General features: G+C 33.7%; 1 protein-coding gene across 1 annotated transcript in view; it reads right to left on the bottom strand.

Moving 5' to 3' along the window:
* The window catches only part of LOC149227278 (uncharacterized), a 128,274-nt gene that overhangs the window by 12,053 nt on the left and 100,041 nt on the right, over positions 1-16,180 (bottom strand). The window contains exons 6-8 of the mRNA XM_089375475.1: positions 13,232-13,300; positions 12,874-12,930; positions 12,106-12,155 (exon numbers count right to left, since the gene is read on the bottom strand). Coding sequence (XP_089231601.1) covers positions 12,106-12,155; positions 12,874-12,930; positions 13,232-13,300 — 176 coding nt within the window. The remainder of the gene's footprint in view (positions 1-12,105; positions 12,156-12,873; positions 12,931-13,231; positions 13,301-16,180) is intronic.

The raw sequence follows: 16,180 nt of genomic DNA, 5'->3' as shown, positions 1-16,180 counted from the left end.
ATAAGTGAAGGTTGGAGCCTTCTGTAGGTTGGCGCCTGCATACTAGTAAATGGGTCGGATAGTACAAGAGCCAGGGGGTTGGAACTCCCTTCTAGTAGCAGCTGGAAAATGAGTGAAGGTTGGAGCCTTCTGTAGGTTGGCACCTACGTACTAGTAAATGAATCAGCTAGTACAAGAGCTAGGGGGTTGTAGCTCCCTTCCAGTAGAAGCTGGAGAATGAGAGAAGGTTGTAGCCTTCAGTAGGTGGGTGCCTGCATACTAGTATGAGTCTGGACCAGTACAAGATTGTAAACAGGTTTTTCTTATATTAAAAGAAGTTAGCAGTGGGTGGTTTTTGTCTTGCATTGGGTTTCCACCTTAAATCTTGGTGTTCATGTGTGTTTCTTATGTGTGATGGTTTATTCTGTTATTAATGCACATGGTTACTGTTTATATGGTTAATGAAGTACTGATTCACTGATTAAAGATCAACATATGATGATTTAACTGACTCATAAGTTTGTTGGATATAAGCTGGTTGCTTTAAAGACAGTTGCGTGTACACGCGAGTTACCTTCATTGAAGTTATAGCGTATATAAATAAGAGTATGAAAAGAAAAATTTATTGATTTAACTAATACTGATTCACCCCACCCCCCTCTCAGTATTATTTCCAACAATTGGTATCAGAGGAGGTCCTTTGGTAGAAGCTTGATCGCTTGAAGGAGATCTGTAGAAACAATGGGAAAGAAGCTGAATAAGAAAACACCTCAGAAGAAGAAGACGCTCAAAGGAACAGGGACAGTGGGAGAGACAATTGGCCGTTAGGTGGAAGCAAGTATTCAGATTTAGAATCACCTCTGAATTGAAGATGAATAAGCAAAAGAAGTATCAGGTACAAATTTTTGGTCTTCTGGTGATACTTTTCTCTGTTCATGCAATGTTGAAGATATTGAAAGTGATAGTGAAATAAATATAGAGGTAGAAGTTAAAAGACTCACATATAAAATTAGAGATCAACAAGATCTATTTAACAAAAGGGAGTGTGCCTTCAAAGAAGAAGTTACCAGATTAAAAGCTCAGTTGGAGGAAGGAAACAAGGTAAGGAAGCAATACAAGGAAAAGGGAGATCAATGTCAAAAGTTGCAGGATGAAGTGACATCATTAAGAAATGAAGTAAATGAAAAGAGCACAACAATCAAGAGACTTAAAGATAGATCCAGTTACTATGAAAGTCTTGAAGCTAAGATCCTCTCTCTAAAAGAAGATCTTGAAAAATCAAATAAGCAGAATGAAGAACTACCTCAAGCAGATGAAGAACAAGAAAATGAGATTCTCAAATTAAGGAAACAGGTGGAAGAAGGAAGAAAGGCTAAAGAAATCATGAAGAAGCAATATCTTGAAAAGGAAGGACAATATCAGGTTGAGGTAAATATCTTAAAAGGTAAATTAGAAGAAAAGGATAATCTGTTACGATTTCAAGATAGTACTAAGATTTTGGATAATATTCTTAGTAGTCAAAGGTCTTCTTCCATCAAAACTGGTCTTGGTTTTCATGAATCTGTTGAAGGTGAATCTAGTTCTCAAGATGAGGCAAGGAACTCTAATGCAAAATCTGAAATGCTCAACAAGATGAGAAGTCAACCCCATCAACAACCAAGGAAAGAAAGCCTTCAAAGAAAATCTTTTACTCCTAACTATGGAAGTGATAGTTAGATATTTCCTCTGATGAATAATGTTGAATGTTTTATATGTCATAATTTTGGACATGTTGCAGCGAGATGTAGAAGTAGAATAGTTCAAGACCGTCACACAGAAAGATCATTAGCTTCCAGGTACTTTAAGGGATATTTTTTTATTGCAATATGTTTGGTCACAAAGCCATTGACCGCTATAGAAGGAATATGAAACATGTAAGATGTTATGCATGTAACAAATTTGGACATATAGCAAAGGAATGCAGGAGCAATTTTCGGGCACCATACCAAAAGGAGAAAACATCATCACACTCGAATATATGGAAGAAGAAGGAAGTACAGTCAGAAAGATGTGGCATAGCACATAGTACAGACATAACAGAATTAGGGCAAGTTGAAAGTGTGAAACTTCAGTGTTCTAAATCTCATACGCAATTTTCATGAAGATAAGTCATGTATATACATGATTTTGAAGCTCCATAGTCGCGTATATGTTGGTTTGAGGAAAAAGAAGTGGGACGGACTCAGAAAAATGGGTTTGATATGGTTCAGTCAATTATCAAATATCTGCTCTATTCTGATTGATGATGATTACAGGCTGTTGATAATATTTAGAAGTGCTCTTGGCCCTCATAAGTTTTTGATGAATTGATGTATATTTGATTGATGATGATGCCTTGATGATTCTTATTAACAAATGTAATGATCAGATCTAACATTGAACAGTTAGCACAGATTCAGGGGGAGCATATGCTTCTCATAATGCATTATTGGCATTATGTTAGAAGATCTTGGTACATGAAGATACTTATATTGCTTGATCCACATAGTTGTTTTGATTCAGGTGACTCTTTTGATGATGGACATATATAGGCTATTGATCTTGATGCTGCTAGAAGATGTTGATGGTGCAATTCATATATGGTGTATGATAGTTTCAGATAACTAGCATGGTCTTGTTTAGATTGTTGTTCCTTGTTATAAATGTCATGTGTATCATTTGATGTAATGGTCATGAAAATACCTAATTTGTAACCCCACTATGCATGGGAAGGATGATGTAGTAATTTCTATTTCAGTCATGTATAAACAATTGGTGTATCCCCACTTGGTTGGGAGATTGATGTATGTATGAGTTATTGGTGATAGGAAGGTAATACTCACATAGTTGATTTATAGAGTCATGATTTTCTTTTGGAAAATATTTTTGCAAACTCTGCATGTGCTCAAGGGGAGCATGGATGATTTAGTACATCTCAGCATGTACAAAGGGGGGGCTTAATCAGATAATTCAGCATGTACTTAGGGGGAGCATGGACAACATAATGTATATCAAAGGGGGAGAATATCTTGGTCCGCCCTTTGCCCTTGATGTCAAAGGGGGAGAGTGTCTTGGTGTTGTTGTTTCCATCAAGTCCAAAGGGGGAGATTGTTGGCATTATGATACAAGTGTTGTCCCTAATGGAAACTCACATAGATAACAATTCACAGTGCAACAGGTTAACAACAAAGGATTACAGATCAGACTCCAGATATTGAAGAAAGAGAGGTATATGTTGGTTCATTTTGTCCAAGTAGCGTATACACGCGAGTTAACAGAAAAAAAGGAGCATATACGTATGCACGCACTTTCACAGAAGGAAAAGCGCGTATGGTATGGAAAACCAAGATTTTGGTCCAAGGTATTGGTCTGAGGTATTTGGTCCGACCTTTTGGTCCAAGGTATTGGTCTGACGTATTTGGTCCGAGGTATTGGTACGAGGTATTTGGTCTGAGGTATTGGTCCTAAGTGGTTTTGGTCTGAGGTATTGGTCCTAAGTGGTTTTGGTCCGAGGTATTGAGACATGCCTAAAACTATATAAGGAGGAGAAAATAATTAGGCCAAAGTGTGTAAGTATTGAATATCTTATGAAGAGTTAGATCAAATATAAAAGTTATGGGTTTATGATGCTTTACTTGATCTTAACTAAGGATGCACCTAAGTGGTTGATGATGGATGATGTATCGGCATCATAAGACCTATAATGAATTATCATTATGTGGTTTGATCATCGATAGTTTAGATCTGAATATTGACACATGTTTTATTCTGCAAAGGTTATGATCTAGGTATGACTGAAGTCTGGAATAGTTGTAAATTTTTTAAGTTAGTATTTGCAGATCTGAAAATTTGATGAAACAAGGCCTTCAGATTGTGGTGTTGTGTTTCAGGAGTATCCAGTCTGAAAATTTATGAAACATGGTCCCTGGAGGAAGAGAGATAGTCGTAGCCTTCTGTAGGCCGACGCCTATGTACAAGTAAACTTATCTATCAGTACAAGAGCTAGGGGGTTGGAGCTCCCTTCCAATAGCAGCTGGAGCCTTCTGTAAGCTAGTGCCTACATACTAGTAAATGGATCGACTAGTACAAGAACTAGGGAATTGGAGCTCCTTTCCAGTAGCAACTGGAAAATGAGTGAAGGTTGGAGCCTTCTGTAGGCCGACAGCTATGTACTAGTAAATGGATCAGATAGCACAAGAGCTAGGGGGTTGTAGCTCCCTTCCAGTAGAAGCTGGAGAACGAGAGAAGGTTGTAGTCTTCTGCAGGTGGGTGCCTACGTATTGGTATGAGTTTGCACCAGTACAAGATTGTAAACATGTTTTTCTTATATTAAAAGAATTCAGCAACAGGTGGTTTTTGTCCCACATTGGGTTTCCACCTTAAATCTTGGTGTTCATGTGTGTTTATTATGTGTGATGGTTTATTATGTTATTACTCCACATTGTTACTATTTATATGGGAAATAAAGTATTGATGCACTGATTAAAGATCAATGTATGATGAATTAATTGACTCATAAGTTTGTTGGATATACGTTGGTTTCTTTAAAGACAGTTGCGTGTACACGCAAGTTACCTTCATTGATGTAGCATATATAACTAAGAGTTTGAAAGGAAACTAAGAGTTTGAACTTGTTTCAGAAAAAGACCTGAATTTCTACCTATTTGTGTTAGCCCGAGTTCTATATTCTTATGATGCAAAGACCTTAGCCCTGTATATATAGTTTTGGTCTAAAGTAAATAAGCTGACATGAACATATGAACAGTTGTGTCTCCAATAGGTGAAGCGGACAAGTGTTATTTATTTTATCTTGAGGCCGACTTGAATAAGAATAATGTGTGCATGTCTTGTAGGGCTACTAGACTATCCTATATACTGATATACATTTGTAACATGCCCAAGAAGGGTTCTTCATACATGACATCGACTCTCTTTGACTTTTATGACTAGATGACAAATCCTAAAGGGTCACAATGGGAGCCATTTAAAAATGAAATTCCTTGCTCATGAAACCCATGAGGCAATCATTACAATAATAATTTTATTTTTCTTCTTTACATCATTTACATAAAATCACAATTACATGTCATTATAAAGATCGAACTTACTTGATTTCAAACACATCCTAATTTACCTATCCCAATGGATATGGGATTGGATGATCATGAGATTCCAATCCAATTTTTTTTATAATCTCTATTGCAATGAGATTCACCTACAATCCTGAGTCAAATAGAGCATCAATCTTTGTCTTCCTAACATGTATCTTTATATGCAATAGCCTTGTATTTTCATTATCTTCTTGTTGTTGAAAGCTACTCAAATTTACCTCCTTCTCCACTAATGTAGAGGTGATCTTCTCATCCACATTAATTTACTTTAACCTAGTTTCTCAGATTAGTGACCATGAGATTCTTCTTATTATCTTTCTTTTTATTCCTTGGGTTAAACTTTGGATGCAACTTCAATACTTTTCCTCTTTAATATGGTTAGCATAACATTGGTTGTATTGGTTGTTGGGATCTTTGGACTGGTGTGTTATGGTTGTCATCCTTTTGTATTTTCCTCCTTTCCACTTCTTCTTCCCCTCCTTATAAGTGCCTTGGTGCTCCTTCTGCTTCAATCTACTTTATTTCTCTTTCTTCTAGCCTATGTTTTCTAGGTTCTATTCTCATACACAACCCTCGTCCACCAATATGGAATTGAATTGCATCACTTTCTTCTACAAATGGATGCATAGAGCCCCTAGATACTTGAGGAGTACATTTGGATTCTTTGAGGAGATATCCAACATTATTTCCATCTTTTTAAATTTTTTGGTGTACTCATGTACACTCTGCCCTTGCTTCTACCTTAAGTAGTGCTATTGGATCCATTATCATCTACATACTTGATGGGGTAAAATTGTGACTTTATTAGGGTTTTAAAGTCCTCCCACTTGGTCACTAGAGGATCTCCCTCCAAACTCAAGGTCTCAATGTGATTTTCCCAATAGGTCAAGGCATGACCCTCTAATTTCATCCATGCAAATGAAATTATAATTTCCACAACTAGTGATTTAACTCCTGGGTGTCGATCTCACCTTGGTACTACTTGATATCTACCTTTGGTTCCATTTTGAACAAGGATTGTGAAAGGTTCACAACACTCAAACATGGGTGATATCTTTCAGGTTCATTCTTTGACTCCTTTATTTCTTCCCAATCTCTTGATCTCCCCTCTGATTAGGCCTTTGCATTAGAAACCACATATTCTCTAAATAACATGAACTTGTTGGTCAAGGCTACCATGAGGAGATTCATGTTATGGTTTATATCTAAAACTTGTGCTTGTAACTAAGAAGTCCTCTCCTCTGTAGGATTAAGAGGGATATTCACAAATTCGTCAACTACGACTTGGGTTTCATGACTTTTGGCTTAGACAATCTAGATCCCTTAAAAATGTCCGTAATATGCCAAAAGAAACCTACTCCCATACCAATATTATTTGTAAACTTCCATTGATATTCCACTGTACAGTTCATCACAATAGATCTTATAAGTTACACTTCAAAATCCTAAATCTACACTATGAGGTTTGTTTCTATTTAGATTTATGGATCTATAAATTATTGTTTATTACATGTGCATGCAAATTATAATTATGCGTAAAATTAGAGGATAAAAAAATAAAATATAAAAAATCATTATTGACACAATATATCCAGGGAAATGCTTTCGAGAGAAAATCTAGCTAGAAGGTATGGTCGCTCTAATCTCTTTCACTGAGTAGAAAAATGTTGCAAGTATAAAGAATGTCTATGGCCTGTGGGCTACTCCAGTGCACAAATCCTCTCTATGTACTCTCTCCTTGTCCCTCTTGGCAACTCTGCGTGTCTATGGAACAAAATGCCTTGAAAAATAATGGAACTGGTTTTCCTCCTAGTGGCTCGGTTATAACACAACCCAATAGCTTATTAGTGGTTAGGTTTGACTCCAAATCCTAACTAGATTTACAATATGGACTCTTCTAGAATATTTTTCATCATGATTACGTGGTTATCCCTTTTCCCATGAATAATGGGCATCCTATTGAAATATTGTGGCCAAAATAGGAAGGTCAACTGCTGGGTGGCATAACTTTCGCACACTGACTCTAATTGAGGTCATATGTGCACTCTTAGAAATGCCTCTACATGTAGAATAGGTAGAAAGTATGGTATGCTAAAGAAGAAAAATTTTACCCCCAAAAATTTCATTTGATGCCTCAAAGTGCTCCTAGAAGGTTTCAGACCTCAATTTACCAAATTGGGCCCCGCTAGTAAAAATGGTCCTACGAACTAATTCCTCCACCTTTCCAATTATAAAATCCTCAAAATGGATGAAAAGTAATATAATGATCCAATACAAATCAATAAACATGGATATAAGGTTTACCATATGCATTATGTCAGGCCTTGTTGTTGTGAGATACATTAGGTTGTGTATTAGTTGCTTGTACAAAGTGGAATTCACTACTAGACTATTTTCATCTTTCCTTAGCTTGGTTCGTGGGACAATTGGCGTGTTTGTTGGATTGCATTCACTCCTCTTGTACCTTGTCAAAAGATCTCTTGCATACTTTCTTTAACAAATGAAAATTCCTTTTCCATATTGTCCAACTTCTGTTCCAATATAATATTTCACGTATTGGTCATCTCAAATACCTTTGCCATAGCATTTTAAAATATTCAAGCTGCAAATTTCCTGTGTAAATCACATCATCAACATAAATGCAAACAATCAAAATATTACCTTCTAGACATGTTATTATATAGAGTGTGTGTTCCTTAATGTTGTGTTTGAATCCTTTGTTGAGCAGAAAAGAATCAATTATGTTGTACCATGCTCTGGGGCTTGTTTTAAACCACACAAAGCCCTTTTTAACTTGTAAACTTTCAACTCTTGACTCTTGACTTCATATCTTGGAGTTTCATCTACATTAACTTCTTCCTTCAAGATTCCATTTAAAAATGTTGATTTGATATCCATTTTGTAAATTGGCCAATGATTTTTTGTTGCTATTACTAATACTATTCTAACAGTATCCAAAATTACCACTGGGATTAAGGTTTATTCACAATCCACTATAGGATTCTATGCAAATCCTTTTGCTACTAATATAGCTTTATGATTTTCAATTTTCCTTTTTTTCATTAAACTTTGTCTTATAGACCAATAAAACTCCAATTCTTGTTTGTCCAATTGATAGATATACAAGACTCCATGTCTCATCCTTCTCTATTGTTGTGATTTCTTCATTCATAGCTTCAATCCATTCTATCTTTTTTATTGCTTCTTCAAAATGTGTTGGTTGACAGGATAACAAGGCAAAATGTGTTTGTTCATTATCTAGTTGTTCATAAATTTCTCTCAAACTTCTTGTTTTCTCTGAAATGGTGGGATTAGATTCACTACTTGAGGATGGACTATGGCCTCCTTGATTTTCCCCTCCTAAAGGAACTTGTAGTCATGGGAGTCCTTGTCTTGGTTGTTCCACTTCTGTTATTTCACTTGGTTCAAATGCATGTGGAGAAACTTGATTTCTATTTGTTTTATTATCTTCATCATTCCATGCTTGATCTTCAAATAACTTAACATCTCTTGAAATAATTGCTTTTTTGGTGACAAGATTGTACAATTTATAAGTCTCTTATTCTTCACTATAACCAACAAATATGCATTTTTTTATTGTGTCATTCAATTTCCTTCTCATTTATCCTGGAATATGTGCATAGGCTACATAACCAAATATTCTCAAGTGTGATGCACTTGTCTTCATACCACTCCAAGATTCTAAGAGAACTCTATCTTTGATGCTTTTGGTTGGAAATCTATTCAAAATATAAACTGAACATGTTACAACTTCCATGCCATAATCATTTTGCAAATTATTTGCGTTCAATATGCTTCCTTCCATACTCATGACTATTTGATTTTTCCTTTCATATCCAGAGATGTACTTTTCCTCCATATGATCTTAATACTTTAACTTTCTTACCACTTTGCTTCTTTGAAATTGATTTGAATTACTTGAATTTTACAAATGTATCAGACTTTTTGTTATGAAGAAGGCCCATGTTATTCTATTGAAATCATCAATAAATATTATAACATAAAAACTCCCTCCTTTTGATTGGGTTTAAATTGGACCACAAAGATCTATGTGAACTAGCTCAAGTAGACTCTAGGCTCTAGTGCTTGGAAAATTGCTTCTTTGATGTTTGGAAAGAATACAACTTTCACATGGATTATGATGGACATCTATTGCAAGTAAACCTAGGACCATAGACTTATTTTTCAAGATATCAAGACTATTAAAAGCTAAATGGCCATATTTAAGATGCCATAGCCAAGATTCATTAGAAATTTCTACAAAATGAGCATATAATAATTATTGCTTGATAGTTCTCATGAAAAGAGGAAATATTGTACTTTTGGTCATTTGGATCCTCGCTATGACTCTTTGATTGGGTGGCTTGTCAAGAATTGTGTAGGTATGACCTTTAAACTTGACTTCAAAACCATTTTCATTCATTTGTACTACACTTAATAGATTTTTTTTCAAACTTTGTACACAATAGACAATATGAATGTCCTTTTCATTCTACTTGTTTACAACTGTAGCAATACCTTTTCTTAAGGAATTAACAAGGTGATCATCACCCAATTTAATGTAAGATTTAAGTGTTTCATCAAAACTTGAAAAAACATATATGTTACATGTCACTGTAGCCATTGTGAAATAACCAAATATCTTCATTGTTTTTTTCTTATGCTGCTAAACAAGTAAGAAACATGGAAGATGTTGTATCTTCATTAGTGCTTGAAACATCTACACTTCCTTTGTTCAAATATGAATATTTCTTCTTGCATTCACTTTCAAAATGGTCATACTTCTTGCAGTAATAACACTGTATATTTGACTTGTCCATCCTTCCTCTTCCTTTTTTTTTATGCCTCTTCTTCTTTGATTCTGAGGTTGATCCTATGGCTACTCATGTTGACTTGGTGTGTTGTTTCAATTGCTAGAATATCCTCTTCATTTTCTACCTTTGCTTCTATTACCTCTATCTCTTCCTCTATTAATTGTGGCTTGAGTTTGAAAGGAATTTTCTAATGAGTCATTTCTACCTTTAATGCTTGGCTCATGATTTAACATTGATCCTAACAATTCTTCAATTGAAATTTGGACCACATCTTTACTTTCTTCTATGGTTGTTACAAGCATGTCAAATAAAGGTGGGAGACTTCCGAAAATCTTCTCAACCACCTTTTGATCAGTGAAATCCTCTCCATGAGTTTCAAACTTTCAAGCTTCTTCTTGAGGATATGGAGCTTTGCATTCTTGACCTGTTTGTGCTTTCGTATGCTTTTTCCAAATTTTTGCAAGTTTAATGAGCACTAGTTGCTATTGCAATCTTGGGGAATATGGAGTCTTCAACTCCATTGTGCAGATTCCATAGTGCTACTGAATCCTTTCTTTTGCTCTGTGTTGAAGCATTTCTTTGGGCATTTGTCATTGCTACTAATTCTACAACTTTAGGTTCTTCATATTTTGTGGTTGTTTCTCCCTAACAGTCCAAATTCTTCAAAAATCTCTTCATCTTAATCGCCCCTACTACATAATTTATACCATTCAATATAAGACCTTGTGTGTTGTGATTGTTGGTGGAAGCCGTGACTGAATTATGTAACAACTACCCCTTACTATGAATTGGGGAGCTTCTCCCCTATTTTCAACTTACTAGAACCCCAATGGGGGTCTTAAAACCTCGAGGTGAGCAAATTTGGCTTACAATGGTGGCTCTAAATAGAGGAATCATATTGTTAAACATGACATTACAACATCTCTACCATATTGGGTTGGAGAGCGCCTCTAGGGCAATAATTTAATTATTAATTTAATTTGTTTAATGTTTTACTTTTTATTTACAATATTATTTTAAAAATAATATATTAATATAAAATTTATAAAAATGATTAAATTAATATATAATTTTTGTTTGTTAGTTTATGTGAGTCTTGAGATGACTACATGACTAACCTATGGCTTGAGTGGGTGTGACCTAGGGACATCTAAGCTGTCAAAATCACCCATTGATCACATCTTACGTGAGTCACACCAACCCTTACCAATGATTGGATTTTCTCCCACAGAGTCTCAAACTGACCAACCCTTACAAATGATTGGATTTTCCCCATAGAGTCTCAAACTAGTGACCTTCACATCACAGAGTGTCTTAATAGAACACCCTCTCAATAAAACATTTTAATATCAAATTTTATTTATATGAAAGGTAATCCAAAGTTTGTCAATTGAATTTGTTTGAAAGGTTTTGTCTAACTTTATTATGTTTTGATTTTTTTGATCGGAATCTAGTATTACAATTTTAGATGAGATTGTGATCTTAATATATTTGTAAATACTTAAATAGATTCAGTAATCTCAAAAAAAAAAAAAATAGACATTTAGATTATGCACACTTTAAAAGTCAAAATTGTGATTTTAACCTATCTTACTAAAATTAAAAACAAAACAAAACAAAAACATTAAAAAATCAAATTAAAAACTTAATACTCTAAAGAATAAAAAACATTAAAAAATCAAATTAAAAACTCAATACTCTAAAGAAATCACTATTGACATTTGATTTTGTAAAAGGATGTTCATTAATCTTTCATCCCATAATGTTTTATCTTCAATTTTTAATAACATGTTTATGGAGACACATTAGCTTTGCATAAATGTGATAATATGCATTATGTTGGAATATTAAAAAGCTCATAATTTGATCGAAAATTAGCAAATATTTTTTTATCTATAACTTAAAATAAATAAATAAATGCACGGTAATATATACTAATTTTTTAAATGATTTTAATAGAGAGGGTAGACATCAAGACTAATGCTGAAGAAAATATATTGAAGGCAACGAATTTAGTGGAGAGGGTAGACATCAAGCTTGTTGAAGCAGAAAATATATTTAGAGCATTGATCTACTCTAATTAGCGACATTTACGCACTTGACCGTATTAATTGACGTAACAGATAGAAGCTGATCAGTGACAGTTACTCTATCCTACTTACCAGAGGGTTTTCTCTTTGTCTGCGTCCGTTGAGTCGTCTTCTCCGGCGTCCTGAAAAAAATTGAATAGTTAAATTAACACAAAATTAAAAATAAATTCATAATGTAAAATAAGTTTTCTTTAGTTTTTACTATTTACAGTAACTTTAGAATAATATGTATAAAGTAATTGAGTTCAATTATATCTATAAATTAAATTTAAAAATAATCTTAACAAAATAAAAATAGAAATAGTAATATATATATGAAATAATTCTTCTGAAATACAATGAGAGATATCCAGAGATGTACTTTTCCTGAAAAATGGATAAATTAAAATAAATAAATGACATTAACATATAAATTTATGTTAATTAATTTGTACCATATCCAGTACTCCCTGTGCTTTAGGTGATAAAAAGGCCACATGCAATATTTCTTCTTCCATGCCCTCAATGTGTTATGTAACAATGTTGTTGCACTCATAACATACAACTTCTATTTGATATGCATTATGTTAGAATATTAAAACGCTGATAATTTGATCAAAATTGCGGAAATACATTTTTTATCTATCACTTAAAATAAATAAATACACTGTAATATATGCTAATTTTGAAAATGATTTTAATAGAGAGGGCAGACATCAAGACTAATGCTGAATAAAATATATTGAAGGCAATGAATTTAGTGGAGAGGGTAGACATCAAGATTGATGAAGCAGAAAATATATTTAGAAAATTGATCTACTGTGATTAGCTGATCAGTGACAGTTACTCTATCTTACTTACCACTTCAATCGGCGTTTGGTCAGTGAGCGAATCATGAGGACGGCGAATAAGGTTGCTCTGTCGAATAAACAAAATAAAAGGGTTATATATGCTAATCTTTCTCATCAGTTATAAGTTATAAAAGTGATATGCATTATGTTCGAATATTAAATAAATACACTGTAATATTTGGAAAATGATTTTAATAGAGAGGGCAGACATCAAGACTAATGCTGAAGAAAATATATTGAAGGCAATGAATTTAGTGGAGAGGGTAGACATCAAGCTTGTTGAAGCAGAAAATATATTTAGAACATTGATCTACCGTAATTAGCAACATATAGAAGCTGATCAGTGACAGTTACTCTATCTTACTTACCGGTGCAGATTGTACACGACGTATCAAGCGACGGGGCAGGAGTTCAGCTTGGCCTTTGCCTTTGCCAGCCTGTCGAATAAACAAAATAAAAAGGTTATATATTCTAATCTTTCTCATCAGTTAAATCATTTTATTGGTATTGTTTAAGTTAGGAAATAAATCCACGTAAATGTAATATAAATTTGAATAGGTTAAATTAATATAAAATTTTATAAAATTAAAAATAAATTTATAATGGAAAAGAAGTTTTCTTTAGTATGTAAAACACATAAATGAGGCTCCTCTAGAAAGAGCAAGGAGCAGGTTAAGTAAAGGCAATTTGTAACAAGATTTGTGGGGAGAAAAAGTTTCTATCGCTTTTTATCTGGTAAATAAATCACCATTAGGTGCATTCCATTGTAAAATTCCTAAATAAGTATGACCAAGTTATCCTAGCATTTTTTCAAATTTAAAAAAAAAATGGTTGTAAAGGTTATGTGTTGAGCACACACTTATACTTAACTGAGTGTGTTTGCTACTTTTTCCTTCACATGGTTTACCTTTTGCTTCTACCTTCACCAAGCTTTATTGTTCCTTCCATCTTCACTAAGCTTTCTCACTACTTTGACTTTCATAAAGTCCAACTAAAATTTGAATCTCCGAATGAAATTTATGACAAGTCTCCCAAAGCTTCTTTCTTTTAGTATCATCCCAAGAATGAGCTTTTACAACATGCCACATATTTGATTTTTCAAAAATGATTCTGAAACTTTTACCTAAGGCACTTATGTATGCCTCCTTAGACCTCTAAAAGTTTTACAATATGGAGAATCCCAGAAAATAAGTTATAAAAAAAATTCCAAGTCGACATATTTGAAACTAATTTAAGGAGCAATAAAGAACCCAAACTTCCATAGGTAATATCTCATAAAGTGTAATGAAACAATGCCTAAAATTTTGATCACATGTACTTAAAGATATTTCCCCTGTCTCCTCAAAATTTCTTGGTTTGAAACATCCAAAACAAAATGTTATAGTGAAAATTCCAACCTGCCCTATTTAAAACTAATATTACGAACATTCACGAACCCTAACTTCCAAAGGGAATATCTCATAAAATAATACAAACCAATTCCCAAAACATTTACCACATGTATTGAGATATGTCACCTCTATCTCCTAAAAATTTGATGGTCTGAAACATTGTAGAAAACAAGTTATAGCAAAAATCCTGAGATGGCTCATTTGAGGCAGATTTTTAGACCAATCACAAAGGCTGACTTCCACAACATATATTTCCAAAATCATAGCAAACCAAAATCTAAAATTTTAACCATACGTTCCCCTTAACTCTCTTAAATATGCCCAATATTTCACTATTTGAAGCAGTCCAGGAAATACTTATAGAGAAAATAACAATATGACTTGTTGACTCCACAAACTACATTTTCATTCCAAAGCTTAATCATTTTACATGATATCATGACCCTTCATTAAAAGACATGTTAATTCAAAAAGTGACATCAATTCAATAATTAAATAATTAATTCCCTTTTTTATTTCATTTTTCCAAATGCCATGAGCTTCATATACCATGGGTTTGAAACCACTATTTCACTTTTTGACTCCTCCTTTTTCAAAAGAACACATTTTTTAATATACTTGGATACTTATATATACTATCAATAATATAATCCCTTTTACATCAATGCCAAAAGTTGTTTCAATCATCTCCCCCTTCGTCATTGATGGCAATCCCACAATGAAACACATAATCCACCGAGGCTTTCCATGAACTTGTGCTTCTCCTTAATCACTTAGTGATGAGATAAATATTACTCCCATTATTGTCTCAAATTTTCAAATGTCTCTATGGGAAGAGGTCTTGTGAAACTATCTTCAATCTGGTCTGTGGTGGAAATATATTTCAACTTGACATTTTGTTCTGCTACTTGTTCTCTTAAGAAGTGATACTTGATTAGAATGTACTCTCTTTTCAAGTGCATAACGTGATTTTTTGAAATATTTATTGCGCTTTTGTTGTCACAAAGTTTTGAAATTAGATGATCATATTCTACATTAATATCTCTCAGTGTTTTCTTCATCAAAAGAACTTGTGTGCAACATGATTCTAATGATATATACTTGGCCTCTATTTTGGATAAAGAAACTGAAGATTGTTTCTTGACCAATCGAGACACTAAATGTTGCCCAGAAAGAATGCTCCTCCACTTGTGCGTTTCCTATCATCTAGCACTCCCTACCCAATCTGCATCCATATATGCTGCTAGAGTAAAATATTCACCTCTTGAGTACCACAAGCCAAATTCAAGGGTTCCCTTTAGATAGGAATCTTCTTTTCACTACTTGCAGTAGAGTTTATTTTGATGCAGCTTGAGACTATGTAACCAATCCTACTAGTTGCATAATTTATGGCCTTGATGTTGTCACATAGTAGGCTTCCAATCATTAACTTGTACAATGTTTTATTTTCTTCTCAAGATTCATCATATTTACTTAATTTACAACCTATGACCATGGGTGTACTGACCAATGCACAATATTCCTTGATGTACTTAGTTTGTTAAATGAATAGCCCTTTGTTGGATTGAGAAATCTCTAAACCAAGAAAAAATAATTGTTCACCCAGAATAGAGATCTCAAATTCCTTTTGCATTTCCATTACTAACTCTTTGCACGTTTTTTTCATACCCTCTCCAAAAATAATATCATCTACATATACCACGATAATCAATTGATTTTCTTCCTCTTTCTTGATGTAGAGATTATTTTTAGTAATTCCTCTTTTGAATCCTTATTGTTGTAGATATTTGTTAAGTCTTAAACACTAGGCTCTGGAAGCTTTCTTTAGCCCATAAAGTGCTTTCTTCAATTTTCATGCATGATCCTTATTTTTTTATAATAAGAACCATTCTCATTGTTCAATGTATACTTATTCCTCTAGATTTC

Source organism: Pinus tabuliformis, chromosome J (assembly GCF_031772625.1).
Source record: "Pinus tabuliformis cultivar Carrire ecotype Pingquan chromosome J, CPIR1, whole genome shotgun sequence".
In the NCBI taxonomy this organism is placed as follows: Eukaryota; Viridiplantae; Streptophyta; class Pinopsida; order Pinales; family Pinaceae; genus Pinus; species Pinus tabuliformis.
The sequence above is the reverse complement of the archived record's forward strand: the minus strand, read 5'-3'. Positions and strand labels throughout refer to the sequence as shown.